Below are 21,132 nucleotides of genomic sequence, written 5' to 3'. Positions count from 1 at the left end.
GGAGCGTCAGTACCAGACCGAGAGCAGCACGGATCAGTGCCAGAGAGAAACGGAGGAACGATTCTGTCGCTACATGCCGCCGCCACCTTACGGAACACTATAACGCAACGGAAAACGGCCAACTCTATCGGTTTCTTCACAAAGGACGGAATTTAAATGATGTACTGTTCGGGAGGCGTGATGCTGGGGCTTCTCGCCGCTCTGCAGGTAAAAATGAAGAGGTCCGAGAGGCGATGTGCGCTCGGGCACGAGCTGTGCGTTGTAGCGATGCTGCTTTATGTTTGAGGTTTGGCGTGTCAGAAATGTGCCATTATTTATACACTCTGTGTTTGTAAACTATAGAGCAATTATCGGTGTGGATTTTTTTTGGTAAAAACGCAAAGAAACGCTTTTGCTTAGGGGCAGAATATTTAAATAGGGCGTCAGTGCCTAGATTAAATTCAGCACTATCGGTTTTTCTGATAATCTCGAAGGGTTAAATACTTCATGTCGCATCTAATTTTCCTCCTATGCAATTCTAGAGAGTCTTTGTTATATTATATTCGCCTCCCAATTATTCACAAGAGGTTAGACTTTGTATGCGATGCTTTTTGTATGTTGTATAGTCGTTGGGTTGTAGTACTAGCAGCCCCGTTTAAACCGTCCCGTGCTGAACCGGAGCCAGTCGCAGATGAATGCGGGTTTTCAAACGCGCTCTCTCTTCTTTCGGCACGAGATTGAAAAGTTGCCCCCGAGGAGGTGATTAGGTCACAATGGTCCCTTTCCGAGTGATGAAACAAATGTAGCAATAATCAGTTAATGAACAGCTCATTAAAGTGGCCGCGAGGCGACTGTCGTCTTCCGCTGACTCTGTCTCTTTTAGATGTGCAAATGCGAATTCTCACGGCGAACAACGGGTCTGTGCGTAGCCCAAATATGACAAATCACTCTGACCCGAATCGTCGAGCGGAGAAATGAATCGTGCTGTCAGGTTTTGGGTCTGCTCTGCTGTCCTCTGAATTGCTGAAAATGCAGAGTCCAGCAGAATTAATGTTTGAACGCGGAGAGCATTCATGTTGTTATGTTTCCATCACACACACATGAGAAATAAACGACTGGCAAATTATGTTATGATGACCAAACGCTTAGTATTTGCATTGGCAATAAAGTTAACATTTGGCCACCAGCCATTTGGTCTGGGTTTCAATGTTTGTATTGTATTTGTGGTCTGCAGTAGAAGTAGCAGCCCTGACCTCGTAAATATGATAATGCTGCAAGTTTTTAAAGTGCAACACCAATATAGCATGTTACTGTTGTTTGTTTGTGTGTGTGTGTGTGTGTGTGTGTGTGTGTGTGTGTTATAACGGTTCCTCATGTTTAAAACCCCCTGCTGTATGCGATGTTCGCTTGGTGAACGAGTCATTCTTTTCAGTCGAATCTTTCAAGTGAGCCGATTCATTGAGCGAACTGAGCTCAAATTGTTCTCAAATCAACAACTCAATGATTTATTGACTCGTCACGAACATGTTAAAAATGAAACGTGGTGGAATATGTTTACGACTTGATTTCAATGACAGTTTAGTCAACTCACAAACATAATTGGACTTTTTTATAGCCAAAACGAATGGGGTTTGTATAACTTTGTATAGTATTTATACAAATTATATTTAGGATATTTTTCTAAATGGCTTGATGTTTTGAATGATGACTGCAACACACTCAAGACATGAAACTGTAAAAAACAGGCGTATTAATTAAAAAATATATAATACACAATGCTGCGATATGTCATGAACCAAGTGATAGGCTAACATAAATGAATTGCTTGTTTAAAAGTGGTTCTTTGAAGCAACGTGTGCATAAAAATAATAAATGCACATTTTAAAGAGGTTTTAACTGAAATTATAACTACAAATCTCAATGTAATTCACCACAAATATATGAAGCCACATATGACAGTGTCTTTATATGATCACCGTTAGCTTTATAGCATCTGCAACCTCTATCTGCCTCTGATTCTTCATGTCAGCAGGACCGTTGGTGCGGCTCCATCTAGAATCAGTCGCTCTGTGTGGATGTGCAGAGGCAGCATATTGCTAAGCAATTGCTGACAGGACAGTTTAAAGTCAGATTTTCAAACACACCCCTGTAGTGGCAGCTTTATATAGGGGTTCTGCAGATATATAATCAGCGAGGCAGCACCAGATGACGACATCAAAAAACTGATCAGCCTGACGATGATTTTGTTAGCACAAAAGCAAATGTTTGATTGGTCATTGGTGTAGGGCTTTAAGTCAGCATCCACCGAGCTAACAAGCAGCATGCTAACAAACATGTTTGATAAATTGACTATGGGGCCATTAACAAACACAGCCAGCCATCTTCTTCACGCCTCTGATCTTATTCCAACACAAAGAGCCTGTTTCACAGTGGACATCACCTTTGATCTTCTCAAGCGTCCTTTAAAAAACAAATTCCCCTATTTGCTTAAGATTCAGACTTTGTGTGTCATATAAGCTCACGCTATTAAGAGCGACTCAGTGCTGGTGGTTTATTTTCTAATAAGACAAGTCAAGAATGAATGAATAAGTCTTTGTCCTGCCCATTAAATGCTAGGTGTGCATGCCTGTTTTAAGCGTAAGCCGTAAAGCAAGGTTTGTGGCCTGTCACCGGAGTGCTTACGGCAGCTGCACAAGTGTGTGTTTGTGTTTTTATGTGATAAGTTCTCCGCCAGACCACGGCGTTCAAGGCAGAGTATGCGTAGCCTGGTCAGCTCTGCTTTTCTAACGTCTCGCCCTCCTGACCTCATCAGTCTAATTACACCCACCTTCAAAATAACAGATGCCCTAGCGGGGGAGGGGGAGATAGAACCCCCTCGCTATCCTTTGAGGAAAGTAGAATAAAGAAAAATGGAATAATCCTGGAGCAACCCAGTCAATCGTCATGCCATGAACCTTATTTAATTTCGCCGATCTGCTGCAAATTAGCGAGTAATCGGTGAAAAATACAATAGCATTGCTAATTTAAAGAGTTCATTTCGAGCTTGATCGATGGACTCGGCGGCTCTGGAAAGTCTCATCGCTGTGCTTTTTCTTGAGCAGAGTTCTGCCTCATTTCCTCTGTTTATGGTGAAAGAGCATGATCGTTATGTCCATCGATTCCTCTTGGGATTCTGGATATTTGGCTCTCGCCGTGGTGGAGGTTGGCCCGTGCTGAAGGGTGATGTTTATTAATCACTATTAATCGGGGGATTAATTTGTCTGGTGCTTTTGTGTTTTTTGGCAGGTGGCGGTCCAGGGCACGGGGGCGATGCCATGTCAAGCGGGATTCACTGAGAACGAGTACAACGTCATGACCGCCGACGTCATCACTGAGGGACAATTTCTGCTCAAAGGTAAACAACGATGTTTCATTTACATTTATCCTCTAATAAACGCCAGTCGAATGTGCAGCAAACCGCTCCCTCACCATGCTTCGGTTTTCACTCTGATTCTGTTGGGAAGAGAAAGAGACAGGGGGGATGGGTGGGCTTTACGCCTGTATGTGAAAGAACAAGAGGGGGGAGGGGGTTAAGTGTTAGGGTTGATTTAGCGGAGGGTGTTTATAAAGGGGGATATATGTGTGAGTGAAAGAAAGGAGCAGGAGGAGGAGAACTGCTCAGCGTTTTGGTGAAATGTGATTTGAAGGGTCACAGTGTGAAATATTTGGGGGGCTGAATCATCCGTCCCCCCTCTGTGGTTGAAACCCCCCTGTCGTGATCGATAGCATTGATTAGACCAGTCCGTATCCATACAGTCGGTCGATGGCACAGATCCCAGTCAGCCATCTCAATACAATCTGTCAATCCAGAAGGGGCCACATTTGTGCTGCGGTTGTAAACTTGGGAGGCCTTATAACATCCTTGCGTTGTGTTTAATTACGATGTCGTAAAAAGGCCATAACTACATGTATTACATTTCCAGTAGATAAACCAATCTAAACCACCAGTTACAGCCATGGCTCATGATTCAGCCTACATTATATAGCAAAATGGACCGAAATAATTTGTTTAGCTGAAAGACAAAAAAAAAAAAAAAACAGGGTTACACTTTATTTTAATGTGTACTTACTCAAATAATTATTAATTATTATTTATTAAAGGTATAGTTCACCCAAAAATGAAAATTACCCCTTCATTTACTCACACTCAAGCCGCCCTAGGTGTATATGACATTCTTCTTTAAGATGAATACAATTGGAGTTATATTAATACACGTCCTGGCTAATCAAAGCTTTATAATGGCAGTGAATGGAAGCCCAAAATTAGAAGCCTAAAAAAGTGTCCCCATCCATTATGAAAGTAATCCACACAGCAGCTCCAGGGGGTTAATAAAGACTTTCTGAAGCGAATCAATGGGTTTGTGTAAGAAAAATATCCATATTTAAAAATGTTTTAAGTAAAATATCTAGCTTTAACCAGACTGCCTTCTGTATTCAACTTACGGAAAAAGCGTAACTGACGTGACTTATGACATCGGCATTTTGAACTGCGAGAGGCGTTACACTTTCTTTGTAAATCATGAGTTAATTTTCATTTTTGTGTGAACTATCCCTTTAACTACATGTACTTACTATAAAGTTATGGTTAGGGTAATTATTCATAGTTTACTCTTAGTACTAAGTATGTAGTAACTACGTCAACTTAAAATAAAGTGTTACCAAAAACAGTTTTCATTTAGCTGAAAATTAGGGCAAATGAACATTGAATGTTGTTGATTAAATCAGTAATAGCAGAGCTGCCCCTCAATATTTCAACCCAAAGAAATTGACATAGTGCTACTTGTGGTGAAGCGCATCCACACTGCCTACTTGTTTATCTGTTATAGCATATCCAAATATCTATGTATAGTTTATAGTGTATAGTCATGTGGATGAAATAGATGCTGGAACAGTCAAAACACATCTATAACGTTTGGTCCCTCAAAAACTATTTATTTTTTTGCTGTTTCAGGAGGATATTTTTGGTTGTATCACTAAGCCGAATATTTTTGTCCCAACAAGCCAGGGAGTTGTTCTTTTTTACTTGTTTGTTACTTGACTTTCAACAAGTGCCATATTATTTTACATTTCCATATCATTGACTTATTCATGGGTTACCGTGGAAGAGTGAGTCGTGGAATACGAACTGCTGTAGCTTTGTGCCTCTTGAGGTCTGTTTTGCGAACTGTGGGACAAACGCACACACAGACCTGTGACAATTGCAATAAAAGTGATAACACTTGCTTAAAATTTCACACTGAGAGTCGACATATCACAGGCTGATAGGAATTTCCCAAGTGTGTGTGCGTGAGTCAGGACCTGCTGAGGGCCGAGTTGTATTGCGCTCACACAGACCAGTCATTTGATCTCACAGTTGACTCACTGATTCACTTCCTATGTCCTTTTCAGTAGAAAGGTGAGCTGTATCGCATTGACCACACCAACACAAAAGCGCCTCTCGTTTCATTACCATTTCGGCCTGTACGGTTAGCAAGTCAATGTGAACTCTGTTACGCACAGTGCCTTTTGCCCATGGACACAAGAATTCGCTTTCTATCTTCCTCCCTCCCCCTTCACTCTTTCTCCATCTCCCCCCTCCTGACCGAGGACTGGGGGAGTCTCTTGTTAAACATGAGGTGGATGTTTTGTGTCCCTGACATTCATTCATCACATCCTTTTTAGGCAAATGACTTAGGGATGAAGACTTTCTCTTCTCCCCTGCAGCCTCTCTTTCACTCTCTCTCCCCCTCGGTCCCTCCTTTTCTTTTTAAGTGGGACAGAGGAATGTACAGTTAGTGCTGTCTCACTGAGCCCACTTGGTGATTCGTACCCAAAGAATGTGCTTATGCAGTCTTTGTTGGTTTGAACAATTTTAATTTCCTTCCTGTAGGGCTGGAAATGTGGATTAAAAAAGTAAAAGTAAAAGTATGTTTTTGTAGACTTTTGACTTATGTTTTGATATGTATGCATGGCAATTGATAACAGCCATTATTGCTAAAAAAAAAAAAAAAAAAATCAAGGCTTGTTTTTTCCGTCTTTTACTCATCAGTTAACATTTACTCATTTTCATTTGTACACACAAATATAAATGCATAGTAGTAAACAGCAATACATGTATTTATATAAAGAATGATCTTTTTTTCTTTAATCTATAGTTCAGAAGTTTGGTGATATTATGCTCACTGCAATTTTAAATAGACTGTTTTCTATTGTAATATATATTGTAAAATGTTAATTATTTACACGTGATGCCAAAGCTGATTTTTCAGCATCATTATTCAACAGTGTCACACGATCCTTCATAAATCATTTTAATATGCTGATTTGCCTCTCTCTTGCTGATTTCTTATTATTGCTTATTATCCTAATGTTGTGTTGGTCCCCCTTTTGCTGCCAAAACAGCCCTGACCCGCCGAGGCATGGGCTTCACTATTAATATATTCTATCAGAACCAGCATTAACTTCTTGAGCAATTTGAGCTACGGTAGTTCTTCTGTTTGGTCGGACCACATGGGCCAGCCTTCGCTCCCCACGTGCATCAATGAGCCTGGGCCGCCCATGGTCTTAGGACCACTTTTGATAGATATTGACAGGGAACACCCCATTAGAGCAGCAGTTTTGGAGATGCTCTGACACAGTCGTCTAGCTATCACAATTTGGCCCTTGTCAAACTCGCTTTAAGGACAAAATGTACACTTGCTGCCTAATATATCACATCCACAAACAGGTACCATGATGAAGAGATAATCAGTTATTCTCTTCACCTGTCAGTGGTCATAATGTTATGCCTGATCAGTGTGTATTGATTCCTGGAAATAAATCAAGCATACAGATCAGATCGAGAAGCGAGTCTAATGAAAATAAAACGTTGAGTCTCACTCACTTTTACATTTTTAGGAAAACCATTGTGTTATCCCTGGAAATATTCATCCATTGGAAAAATGTCATGAATATTCATGCTATTTCATAGCCCTACAAGCCAGTAAACTATTTTCTCCCCTTTTAGGTCTCTTAGGCCTCTTCTCCAGCTTTCATCTGTTTTTCTTTTCCTTATATAATTCTCCCATCTCTTCCGAACAGAGATAACGCTTTGAAGTTTTAAGACAAACTTGTTTTACTAGAGGAGTCATTTTGTAACTTTTTTTTCCCTATGAAATACCTAACTCAAGCCTCTTTTAACCGCTGAGTATGTGTACTCCACAAATTTCTCTCTCACTCCATGTCCTCCTTGTGTTCACAGGAACTTGTGTTTTTCCTCGTTTGATCTGTTTTAAAACAGGAGAGAGCAAACGATCAGAGGAAGATGCAGTGGGTGAGAGGTGATTACCGTATAGGGGAGCACGCATCGCACCGAGCCAAAAGGCGGTGTTTGTTTTTGATCACTTCCGATCAGAGCGAACGAAACACAACTTTCAGCTCTGCCTGTTTCTGCGAACAAGTAAAAGAAAAGAGCTGGAAAACAATAATGAGTCAACACACAGAGGGGGGAGAGAGTGACAGAGACAGAGTGGCTTTTTTGTCTGGCCCATGTGGGGGCTGTTGGTCACTGAGATTGACCAATCAGAGCGCGGCAGTGAGGTCATCAGCATGCGGTTCACTGCCCCTCAATGGGCTGACTGAGGTGGAATTAAAAGAGCGGTTACGGGAATACAGGGGAGCAAGTGAAAAAAACAGAGAGAGAGAGAGAGAGACAGAGAAAGAGTGTTAGAATTGGGGGTGGGCACTCCTGGTGCTTTTGTCCTTTCAGTGTTTTTAAATTTAATATGAAGTACCTAATGAGCTGTCTAAAGATTACCAAGCGTGCTATTGTCTTATTTGTTCAGGCACCGAAATTCTTTGTTGTGTTCATATACACGTGATAATGAGCTGACATTTTTAATTAACAAAAAAAAACTTTAAACCCCGGGTGAGAGGGAGATTTACAGGAGTGGATTGTTCTCTACTTAGTTCACCATCAGAATGTGAGTCCCAGGGTTCAGTTCAGTCCTAATTCGCCCGTTTACTTGAGTGACAGCGCGAGTCACCCGGCTTGGCCTTTGCTGTCATACTTTTTAAAGATCAGGTTGCCAACGACTGCGCTTTCGCAAAAAATGAAACCTGAAATCATTCTGGACTTGTGTGACTTTTATTTTTCTGTGGAACACATTTGAAAAATGTCTCGTGGTATTTTTTTTTTTGACCATACATTTGGCCAAAGGGCTCCAATGAAAGTCAGACAGGTTTGAAACTACATGAGGGTAAATAAATAATGACAGAATTTTTGGGTGAGCTGTCTCTTTAAGGCTGGAGAAATGTGCATCTTCCTGATCATTTAAATGCAACAGGAGGACGGGACGTGCTTAATTAATGGCCATGTGGAGAGGTAGTCTATGTTAAAGAAGAATGGATGAGAGTAAAACGTGACCTCTCTAAAGCCTCAACCTCTGATCCACGTACGGTCAAACCTCTAGGCTTGACAATCCCTCTCTCACTCCCTGTAGGATTTGGCCACATGGACTTCATTACCCTAAATCGATTCGGCAAAACAAAGACCCTAAGAGTATTGATCAGAGCATGCATATGTGAGAGAGTTGATGCATGTGAGAAAAGAAAGAAAGAAACAAAAAACAAAAAACGAAAAAGAATGGATTAATCCTTGGGTTGTGAACCCGGGAAAGACGAAAAACTAGCCCTTTGAACATTATAGTTCAATATAAATTCGGGTGGTCTGTACCAGACATACCAGGATTACTGCGGACCACGAGATCCGGCGCTCTCATTAGCGTCTGTGTGTATGCGCACCTGTTAATGTTGCGTTAAATCGCTGTAAAAATCTCAGTGTTTCTTTAGTCAGCTGGCCTCAAGGTTTGGTGCCGCGGGGGGAGGCGTGGAACCTGTCCAGTGTGACATCAGCCCTCTCGACGGATATTTTTAGAGAAGCGCTTTGCTCTAACACATAAGCTGTATTTTCGAAGAGTAAAGAATGACATCAGACAAGACTCATGCTGTGTTCGATGGTTATCATTGGCTGCTCACGGAGCTGGATTGTAGTTTTGGCAAAGCTTACGCAGGGATCAAAAATAAGGATTTTTGTGTGTGTGTGTGTGTGTGTGTGTTTGTCCCAGTTGGGCCAGTTGATCAGATTTGCACTCACCCTGCCAACATTTTCACTGGCCCCACTGCAAATAAGATTTGCATTTTTCAAGCATTTTTAAATGTGTTCTAAATACAGGAATACAAAAAAACAGCAATACAAATGTACAATATACAAATAATAACAAATATAGTACTGTATATAAAATATATGTCTGCTTTTAATTTTAATATTTGTAAAAAACAATAATTTTTTGACAAATATGGAAAAATTAGTTTATTATTTTTAACCCATTCTAATGTTTTTCACAATTTTTTATTTGAGTTATAGCATTACCATATAAATAACAATATGGCATAATTATATAAATTACAATATGGCATAATTAAATATAAATATACTATAAATATATATTATATAAAAATGTATAATATAACATTATAGTAATATAAAAAATATATAATATATATTTTATAAAAATGTTAGTATATTACATAAAAATATTGATTTTTGTTTAACATTTCATTTAAATAATTCAAAAAGGAAAACTGCTGATTTGTCTGAGTCGGTCTTTGGTGGAGTGTCTAAATGTGTTTTTAAAAATATGAATGTAAATATACAATATAAATATATAAATTTGCTATACAGTGTGAATATAAAACAGTATATATATATATATATATATATATATACATTTAAATCACAAACACGCGTGATATAAATTTATATCATGTGATATATTATTTTTTTATTTTATTTTTTATTATTATTTTTTTGGAGTAAATGCATGCAAGACATGAATTAAAAGCTAACAGCTTGATTTGTTCATTTGTCTATTTTAATTTCATGGCATTAATAAAGCCATTGTAATACCTTGGTGTGACATTTAAATGAGCAGAACTCAACATTCATTTTCAGCATGTCACGCACATATTTGCAAGGCATAACAACACCTGATTTACAAACGTAAAATGTAGTGACAGCGCAACAGTGGCCCAACAGTGCAAGAGACTATCCTGTCCACTGGCCCGAAACGCTCTCCCACTGGGCCCTGGGCCGTCTTTATTGTTGAATCCATTTTTCGACAGTGCTTGAGGGTGTTGGAACACTAAGCAAACACAACACCAAATCTTTCTGTCCTTCTCTATCTGTCTTTCACGTGCACGCGTGTAAGCCCCTTTTGACTGTTGCGGGATTATTATTGGGCGCTTTGGTGTCATGGCAACTGTCTGATTCCATTCTCTCTGGCTTTTTGTTGTCAGAGGTCAGGTGACCCAAAAACACTGTTGTCTCTAATTTTGTGCTTGACTCTGTTTCTCACACGCATACACACGCACTCACGCGCATGCTTTCAAATGCACTACGCAAGTTCATACGGGATGCCCTAGTTTCCGCAGTAATGATGGATTCCTTCCCACCGTGTTGACCATATTGGTTCAAGGGGAGGGGTGGAGAGAGGAAAAGAGAGAAAACAGAGGAGAAAAATAGGGAAATATGGGTGTGGTTTGAATATTCATACTCAGAGGATTATTGATCGTTAAACAGAAGGCATTTTAGACATCATTTACACAGTAATGGTGTTTAACCGCAGGAAACGGGTAATTATGTGGCGTGTATGCTAATCACAGCGTGGTTACTCGGTGAGACTAAGAGTTCCCTATCGGATCGCGGACCCATTGCGCTCTGTTTCTGAGGGTGTTTATGCAGCACTGGCTGTAAAAGGCAGTTTTTGTGTGTTTGGGCCTCACTGTGTCATCGTAGGCTGACCGCTGCTAAACAGAGCCTGCGGTTCAGAAGCCCACTGCTCGCAATCTCTCCCACACACACACACACACACACACACTGGTCAGCACCACTGACCTCTACGTGCCTGGAGTTTGCGGTTGGGTGCATGCCTGGGTGACTGTGTTCTGGAGCACTGTGAGAATGCGGGGGTGGCTGAACTACACTGAAGTCTGGTTTCAATCATCAGGCCTAGTCAGGGGCTTTTGGTGGAGAGGATGATTGAGAGATATGAAGGCTGGAGTGGAATGGAGAACACAGTGTAAAATATATATATATATAAAAAAAAAAAAAAAAAAATATATATATATATATATATATATATATATATTTTTTTTTTTTTTTTATGTAATATATATATACACACACAGACACTGTATATAGTAGCAGGGATTTTAATTAGCATGCTGTTAGCTTTAGCTATTGCACAAGATCCTCTGAGGAAAACTGTTGACATTTTTGGCAAATGCGTTTTGTCTCGATCAATTACTTAAAGCTACGCTGTGTAACTTTTTTAGTTTATTCTTAGCTAAAAACAATTAGTTCTTTCAAATATATATGTGCTCATTAATGTATATTTACTTCTTTCAAGTAATAAAGTATTCTCGTAAGTTTATAATATGCCATTGAAAATACATATGGGTGAGGGGTTCGAATGCCGGTCGCCATGTTGCCCCTCCGTCTTGAAAGTACATTAGCCAAAGAGGGACATACCCGTAAATTCAAGCTTCGCCTTTCGCGTTTTAACACTCGATGGCACCGTGTCGAATGTGAAGAGGGGGATTGCCCTGTTAATCTTGGACTAAATCGGCCACCGTAGGAGTTAAAACGAAATCAGAATTGAGAGGAACAGAAACTAATATTCACTGGATGGTCAGATACCTTTTCACCGCTAGATGGGGGAAAATATCACACAGTGTAGCTTTAACTAGTCGTCCGATTTTTGAAAATAGATATTTTTACAGCTGGTTAGAAGAAGGAAAACAGCTCAAATAGTAAAAAGAACAGAAACAAATGACTGGATTGTTTTTTTTGTCTTTAGATGGTGGTTGTGAATTTATGAATCATTCCTAAATCCAGTTAGTGCAGCGCAGAAACATGGAAAGGCCAATTATGATGTCATCAGGACCATCCCAATGATTCAGTGTGCGCATAAACAGAACACGGCCGTGCTAAAACAGCCCGCTGAATGGAGCGATGCTTTTCTCCTCATATGTGTGTACAAATGCGCTCCTATGTCCGTGGTCTATTTCATGCTCTGCCAAATCTCTCCTTCTCCCATCCTGCTGAGGGAAGATATGGGGCACACACTCTTAGCATACAGTTGTGTGTGTTGGATGGTTTAAAATGCCTGGCAGGAGCTCTTTCAATACTTTATTAGTGTTTATGTTGCCTTGACTTGCGGCGTGTACGGCTACCGCGGACGTGAAGAATGCGAGTCGACTCACATCAGAGACACACACATTCCAGCGAGCCCAGCAGACGTTACCCTGTCTCTGTCTCGCCACCAGTCCAAAACACCCTCCCCCCTCACCCCTAATCTGGCTGGTATTTGTGTTATTCTAATCTTTATCCATAAAAGGTTGCAGCTGTAGACGTAATTGTGCATGAGTGTGTGAGCTATTCAGATCTAAAGACCGTTTATTTGATAATGGTGAACAACGGGTTAATCCTGCCCTAATGGCATTTGACAACAGCACTGGATTTCCGTTTGCAAATATCCATGTGTGTGTGTGTATATATATATATAAGGACGTACAATGCCATCAGAGCCCACCGGTTGACAGCTGTAAGTACCCCTACCCTCCAGCCCCCCGACAATCAGGATAAGCCAAGATTGGCATGTCTCAGACAAATGCGTCATTTTTTCCCCCTCCGTGTAAGTGTGTGTGTGTGTGTGTGTGTGTGTGTGTTTTTACAGGAGTTAGGATAGTCTACATCAGAGAGGGGACAGCTGGACTGGCATGTGTCCATCTCCGCTCAGGTTTCTGCAGTATGAACGCTCTTGTCCCATCATTATTACACCCTTCCTCCTGTTTCCCTTCTCCTCACACCTCTGCTTCTGCTATCAGCTCGCTCGCCGATTTAGGTGTGTCAGCAGCTAAGCGAGGGAAGAGAGTGTGAAGTGGAATTCTTGCATTTCCCGTAAGATGGAGGGATATATTTGGATCAGGGTAAAGCTAGCATGACCTTAATACAGGACAATGGATCGCAGCTGTACCCGATATGGGTCCGTTTTTTAAATGCACTCATGCACAACGGGAGAGGAAGGAATGGCGATTAAAAATGATTTCTCTGGTGTTTAATGAGAAAAGACATTAGCTGGCACAGGAGTTAGCGGGTGCAGGAGGTGATAATTGGACCGGCTCATGTGACTTCTGTTCTCTAGCTTAAAGGAATAGTTCACCCAAAAATCATCCACTTTCCCTGGTGACGGTCTAAACCTGTATTATGTTCTTTCTTTGGTGAAACACAAACGGAGATGTTAAGCAGGAGAATAAAGCAGCTTTACAATGAATGTGGATGGTTATGGTTTGTAATGTCAAACATTAAAAAGCACAAAAATCCTTAGAAAAGTATCACTGTAGTTCATACTGCTTGTTTATTTTTGGTTTTGAAATAGCGATCACTATTCTCCCACGATTCTGAACAGACAACTAAACAAAATAACATAATTTAGAGGTTCTGACAAAATGTTAATTGCAGCAGTCCATTTTATAAAAAGTATTATTATTATTATTTAACACACAAAAGAAATCGGTTTGAATGAATGATTCAATGACTCACTCTGGATGAATCATATATATATATATATATATTATAGTTTGTTAAACCTGTGTTAAACATGTTAAAACTGTGTAATCATAAAATATTATTTGGCAATCAATTGCTATGCATTTACATTTACATTTAATCATTTAGCAGACGCTTTTATCCAAAGCGACTTACAAAAAAGGGGCCAACAACCTGTAAGAGCTGTAAGAAGTCTCAATTAATTAGCACAGTACACAAATTTTTATTTTATTTTTATTTTATTTTTTTATAGCCATCTACAATAGCCACCTACAACAAAAACTCACGTACGCAAAATACCGAACACTGGATTTTGATAGCCATGATAACAACCCATTAGGACTAAGGCTGTTGCCCCAGCTGTTGTCGTTAATGCAGATTCAGTGGCCCAATGGGTTGGTTTTGTATGGCATTCTAGCTAAACGCGCAGCAATAGCCATCCACAACAAAAACTCACGTACGCAAAATACAGTACACCGGATTATGATAGCTATGGTAACACACCCGCCTGAAGGCACAAATCTGGAATGAGAGATGTAGATATGATCCAGGAGTGTGTGCTTTTTGGTCGTTGCTGTGGTGATCAGTAAGTGCTATTCTGTATTGGTCAGGTGCAATTGGAAATGCATAAGGAAGTCCTGCCTTCTAGTAAAATAAACCGCCAGCTTTGTGTAGTCATCTGTAGATTTGAAAAAAAAAAAAAAAACAGTTTGCTACCACCATTGTCAGTTGATACCACATTTGTCACTGTCACAGTTTTATACCTGAGTTTAAACATGTTTCATAACAATCACAGTAAAGATTGTATTAACACTTTTCCAATATGGCCACCAAGTGAACTCACTGTAACCACATTTAATTTGTGAACTGCAGTGAAGGGGAACATTTTCAGTGAATTTTGGTCAGTTCCTCACATAAATCATGATTTCAGAATAAGATTTGTATAGAACACAAGTCATATGGGTCACTTGTATGGGTTTTTTTTTTTTTAGGAGCATGGCATTATAAATGAACATCAGTGTTCACTGTATGAAAAAGAACAGCTTGGACCTTCTGCCTAACATCCGTATTTGTGTTTCAGTGAAGAAAATAAAGATCGGAATGCTATGATGGTAAAAAAAAAAAGATGATTGTATTTTCATTTTTGAAAGAACTATCCCTTTAAAACTACGGATCTGCACAGCTTCCCTCAGAGGGGCCATCTCGAAAACTTAGAGCGCTGACATCATCTCGGTCTGTCTCCCTCCGCCTTGATCGCTGTGTTTCTCTCTCTCTCTCTCTCTCTCTCTCTCTCTCTCTCTCTCTCTCTCTCTCTCTCTCTCTCTCTCTCTCTCTCTCTCACTCTCACTCTCACTCTCACTCTCCCACTGCCTGTCTCATCATAATATTCCCATCTTTGTGTTGTATTGTCTCAGCCTTTCCTTTGAAGCGTCGTTTACTAGTGTACGCTTTTGCGGTTTATACACTCACCCGTTCCTCAAAGGAGACAAGCTTTTGTGTCTTTTGTTACGCTCTCCGTCTCCCCTTTTCCCAGCCCCACTTTTATTCCACTATCACCTTTCCGTCTTTTATTTTCACGATACTCTATCACCTGTGCGAATGCCACGGTTAATACAGCACCGCCCATGTGCCGCAATGTTTCAACTTGCATATCTCTGCCAGTCGAGCGTTGCAGCTACGTTATTACAATGTTTCCCATATGGCCGGAGAGGTGAGAGAGTGGGCTTCCCTCGAGTGAGATTTATTGGCCCCATATTGATGTCCTTGGGCGTTGCCGATTGATTTGACACGGCCGACATTGTTTTGCGAGCCTGGGGGGAGGTGTTTTGTAAGAGCATGCGGCCGAATGAAACTCTATTCCTCCCCTTTGCAAAAAGCCTTCCCTTTTGCTCCTGAGCTGGAGGCCTTGGGGTTGTCAGGGGCGACCAGCATGGCGCTAGGCAACCTGGCCTAATTCGTCCCATTTGGCTGAGCGTGGTTGCGCAGGGAGTATTGTTCCTGAGTCAACAGAAACTAGCCAGGCGCAAACGTGACCTCACAGCCGGAGGAATCTTTGACGTCCACTACAAATCAAAAGCGTATGCATGTTCAGGATGGATGTTTGATAGTTTTATCTGCGTGTTACATCTGCGCATGGTTATGTAATTTGAGAGTTTTGAAATACATCTCTTGCTTATTTTTCTTCTGCTCAGTTGGCGATAATCCTGAGGCGCACGCACACACACACTTACACACACACACCTCCCAGCACTCGCACACATATCAAAGTACTAAGTCCGTCCTTGTCCGCAATACTGTATCCCACTGTCTCCCCAGCTGTCACCATTCACACACACACACACACACAGAAGCTGACACACTTATGCTAACAGAATGCATTTGTTCTTTCTCTGACTGACGTTTAAAGATGCGCGAAAGTCCACTAAACCAAAAGCATGTGTAACTTTATTCCTGACATTTGCTTTTCTGTACTCGCAAAGAAAAGCCGGCAACACGTTCACGCGCACACACTCCTCCACTGCGGGCTTGGTTATCTGGGTCAGTGCCTGTACAAATCTCATTACACTCCTGATGCATTATGGGTAATGTAGTTCTGACCTAGTATTAGAACCAACACCTCAGGCACACGTATTACTTTTTTAACTCCTTTCTGCGCAAGATTAGATTTGCTTTTAACCGTTGTAGTAGGTACGGTATACACCCTCCCTTCGCCTTTAAAATGGTATCGAGTGTCTCACAGAGGAGCGTCGATAAAGGAAAGCCGACCCTCCATTGCTCATTTTTGCACTATATGTGTGTGTGCGAGCGTATTTGAAACCTCTGTAGGCTCGCTGGAGTCCTGTTTCACACGGTCTGCCTGTATCGTTGACACACCTGAGGACAGGTACTCCACTTCCTCACACACCCTGTTCAAAAGCACTCTATTTTCTGGGTCTGCAATAAGGGTGTTTTACCCTGAACTGCAGGATCTAATGGGCATCTGTTCTGAACAGGAGGTTATGGATTTCTGCTAGCCCCAAAAAAATCAATATCCACGATTCTGCCCCCTCTCAGCACATATGAGTGCGATCAGGAGTGTGCGTAATAGACAAAGTGGTTCGTTCACAATTAAGTTTGCATCGTATTTTGTATTTGGGCCTCATCTGAGATGCTATGCAGATTTTCTCATACGAAAATATCGTTCCCTCAGGGTGTACTGTGATTCCCCACAACAATGTTTTCCGGTTTTGTGTTACAGTTTGTCTTTTTGCTTTTGTCTGCGTGAACGTACCTTTATTGACATGGCCTATCCTCGGCTGCTGTGTGTCAGATGAAGAGATCAAAGAGGAAGAACCTCTTAAACAAATAACAGCGGGATGCCAGCACACATGCCACACACACACTATAAATTTAATCAGTCCTTGAGCTGAAATCACTATTATTTTACCAGGAACTCAAGATTTGAGGAAGTCTTAATCCTGCCTTTGTCTTCGTTTGTTTGCAATTCATTTTTTTTTTCAATCTGTGCTTTCTAAATACAGATTAAAAGAAGTCGTGAAAACATGCGCCGGCACCTGGTACATACACAAACATTGGGTTGTGTTTTAGAAGAGACAGATTATAAAATCTGTTGTAGATTAAAGTGACTGTTTTTAGCAAGGTGCATTACGACAGGCAGCCAAATCTGTTAACACACATGCTGCTATTTTCAAAATCTCAAAACAGAATTCGGTTTGTTGAGCAATCTTGGTAAATTACAGTATCATCTGCGTTCAGTGCTGTGTGAGAGAGTGCAGATGTTTGCAATTATTTGCTGTTTGTTATTTCCTGTCAGTCTTCGTGATACACAATGAAGAGCGATTACAGTGGTCAATGTTACTGACCCGAGGGAGTCTTCAATCACTCACACACACATAATCTGGAGCCAGTATAATCCCCTCCTCCCTCCGTCAACCTCCAATTAATGAATCCTGTGGCTTACCATCCATTTTACATCAAACTCTGAACACTTTGGCTGAGGAGAGTGTATGCGTATGTGTGTGTAAGTTTGCAGGTTCACAATGTCCCAGTTCATGTTACTCTTCAATTTCTTTATTCACTGCATTTTTTAAGAGGGGGGGTGACATTCTTTCTAAGGCTTGATTGTGTTTGTGGGGTGCACTGTAACGTGTTCATGCTTTGTTTTTAAAAAGCACATTATTTTTCATATATTTTACCTGTATTCTACACTGCTCTGTCCCTCCTTGTAAAAACAGTCTAATGGTTTCCGGATTCCTATGAAGCCGGTCCCTCAAAAATATGCAGTGGGATCAGATTGGTGTCCCAGTGTGTTGTGATTTGCTAACCGCCTACTGCACGTGTTTCGGAAACGTCACGCCCCTTATCTTTACCAGTAGTCTGTAAAGACTGCGGATCTATCATGATCGCTACTGAATGGTACCTTTTGTATTTTTGGAACGATTACAGCTAAATATCTGTCGCAAGAACTATTAACCCAAAATGAACAATAAACATTGGTTTTACTACAGTAGCCAAATCAAACACAGAACCATGTTAAGCATGTCTGTGGATAAACAAGCATGTAGATAAAAAATACATAAAACTTCTGATCGAGAGAATAATATACACTAATTCCAAGTTCGCTATTGAGATTTTAAAAAGTTTGTGTAACGTCAGGTGCTTGTCGGATAACGTTGAGTATGAATGAGCATTTAACAAACTGGTTTAACAAACAGTGTTGTCATTTGTTTACTTCCTTGTTAACGTACAATTAACAATACAAACTATTACAGGAAAACACATCGATGAAAAATAAATCATACTTACAGGTTGTGGCCTGTTTTTAAAGTTGGAACTGCTCCATCTTTCAGGAAAAGCCGTTGTGCGACTCCTACATTGAACTCACGACGATTGTGGAAGCTTTCCTCCGTAAAATGTGCAGCACAGAGAGTGATTGGGTAATAATTATGAGGGACCAAGTAAAAAAAAGAAGGAAGGAAGGCTGAACAAAGTTGACCTTTAATCCGGATTAAAATAACAGTGTTTTGTCTGCATTGTGGCAACAACACTCCAGCCTACACCACAACAACTCTTCTCCACAGCAATAAAAAATGGCCTCGGCCACCTTATTTAATATTCTCGGAGGAGAGGTTTATGTAAATATTCGAGCTGCTGATATATATGCTACTCTGGAGGAAAAGTCTGTAGTCCCTACCGGCCGTTTGCTGTAGTCCTTAGAAATTGATTTCTTTAAAAGCAAATATCTCCCTTTGCTTTAAACTTTGAGCGTTGTCACTTTGCAGATTTTGTTTAAGCTCCAACAGCAACATTACACACGGGCTAAAGTTAGAAAAGTGAAATCGTGTTTTACCACCCCTTTAAGTATTCTCACTGTTTTCCAGGTGTGGATTCAAAGAATCAAAGTCCATACTGAATCCATAGTGTAAAGGTCTTAGAAGGTCATGAAATTCATTGGTCAAAAAAGGGAGGGCGGCTGTTTGTTGTTCTTATGCTTTAAGTCAACATGTCATTTTTTATTATTATTTTTTTTCATTTTTCCCCCTCTTTTGTTACGGAACAATAACAAAAGAAACCTCTCCCTGAATTACCACACTAGTTCTTCCTTTGTAACGTCGTCCAATGACCATTGATGATAGTGCAGTGCTTTGTCCCGGTATAATGCAGTAGGTCAGGGTTTTTCTGTTGTGTAGCTGTCAGATATGGTTCTCTCACTGCTAATCTTTAAAGCGAATCAGGCGGTGGTCCCCATAGACATTGAGAGGGACACATTGATATTCAGATCAATATGGTTTCAAATGAACCGTTCTTTAACTCGTACATTCACTCTAGTTTGGATTCTATTCTCGCTTCAGATCACACCTCAGAAACCAGAGCACATTTAAGAAACAGCAGCAGAGAGATGCTTTAAAGGCAACATTAAATCAAACTGGACTTATTTTATTAATATATTTCCCTGGTCATAATGTACAGTGTACAGTGTTGAAAGGAAATCTGCGCTTTCATCAAATTCTAGGCAAGGCCAGGTGCAAAAGAATATTAACTCAATATCATAACTTGACATGTTTTCACATGATCCAATCAAATACTAATAGATAAAGTCCTGCCCTACATTAATGCCCGCTGAATGTTCTATTTCAACCTGAAATACACTTACCACACTTGAAATACATTGTGAATGGCGTTTTGTGATTTTTAAGTATGCTTTTCTGAATTTCCAGTAAGAAGACTTAAATGCAAGTACTTTATCTGAGTAGTATGTGTAGGAGACGTGATCACGTAAGAGAGGCAGGGGAAGAAGGTTGCTACTGTAATGTCTGTCCATTGACGCGGCAAATTTTGTGACCCAGTCAGCGTCCCCACAGGCAACGTTGTCACAAAAGCAATTTTCTGGCTTCTCAAACCCAAATAGTAGTAATTGTCATGGATGTTCGGTCACACATTATAATAGGCTCTATGTTATAGTGTAATTATATGAGTAAATACAAAAAGAAAGTTATGGAAAACATGTAATATTGAATTGTATTGAATGCTTGTGCAATTAGTTTGTTTAAATGTTTTCTTATGAATTGGCTTAGAAAAGATGGAGCCATTTGCTGTGGCATGGTCTGGTGCATTTGAAACAATTTCTGGTTAATGGTATGAGATGAAGGTATTGAAATGTGTCTAATGTTCTAGCAGGAATATTAGGTTTAAGTGCTGGACTGCATTTATGAAGCCTCAAGTTGTGCTTGACAATTAGTCAGAGGGCTTAAAATCAGCTTATGTTTTGTAAAACAGCAGTTAGAAGTGTTTGTGTGTGTGTGTGTGTGTGTGTGTGTGTGTGTGTGTGTGTGTGTGTGTGTGTGTGTGTGTGTGTGTGTGTGTGTGTGTGTGTGTGTGTGTGTGTGTGTGTGTGTGTGTGTGTGTGTGTGTGTGTGTGTGTGTGTGTGTGTGTGTGTGTGTGTGTGAGAAGGACAGACAGCAGTGGAATGCGCTGCCCGCTTTAGGTGCTCAGGATCGGTTTGGCGTGAAGCCCCTGCCATATGCTGCATGTGTGTGTGCTTTAGTGTGTGTTTATGTGTGTGTGGCTCTGTGCACGGTCATAAATCCTAAGTCCTCGCAGACACCACCAATCTAGCGAGGTCAGGGGTTAAAATGACTTTGCACGCATGCGTACATACACAAACACACATGCAAAACTGGAGTGTCGCTCTAAAAAAATTATGATTGAAAAAATAACCTAAAGGCCCTTAGTGCTATTATGATGCAGAATGAATAATTGAGCTTGTCTGTAAAAGAGCTTATCCAGTGAATGCCAAAAAAAATAAAATTATTGCATATTTTATTTGTGTCTGTTTGGAGGTGTCTTCTGTATTGGCATTAGAAGCTGACAAATGCTCTGCATGCGAAATGTGGTGGTGTATAGTTGTGTTCTGCATTGTGGTATATATTTATTCGCATTTTTAGCATCCAGGTTATGACAAAACATTACTACACACCTTCTTCTA

General features: G+C 40.5%; 1 protein-coding gene across 1 annotated transcript in view; it reads left to right on the top strand.

Moving 5' to 3' along the window:
• The first annotated feature begins 10 nt into the window (after positions 1-10).
• cdh2 (cadherin 2, type 1, N-cadherin (neuronal)) overlaps positions 11-21,132 on the top strand; it is a 51,758-nt gene continuing 30,636 nt past the window's right edge. Inside the window, exons 1-2 of the mRNA XM_067417108.1 lie at positions 11-207; positions 3,265-3,373. Coding sequence (XP_067273209.1) covers positions 157-207; positions 3,265-3,373 — 160 coding nt within the window. The 5' untranslated portion in view covers positions 11-156. The remainder of the gene's footprint in view (positions 208-3,264; positions 3,374-21,132) is intronic.

This window comes from Pseudorasbora parva, chromosome 15 (assembly GCF_024679245.1).
Source record: "Pseudorasbora parva isolate DD20220531a chromosome 15, ASM2467924v1, whole genome shotgun sequence".
NCBI classification, from domain to species: Eukaryota; Metazoa; Chordata; class Actinopteri; order Cypriniformes; family Gobionidae; genus Pseudorasbora; species Pseudorasbora parva.
The sequence above is the reverse complement of the archived record's forward strand: the minus strand, read 5'-3'. Positions and strand labels throughout refer to the sequence as shown.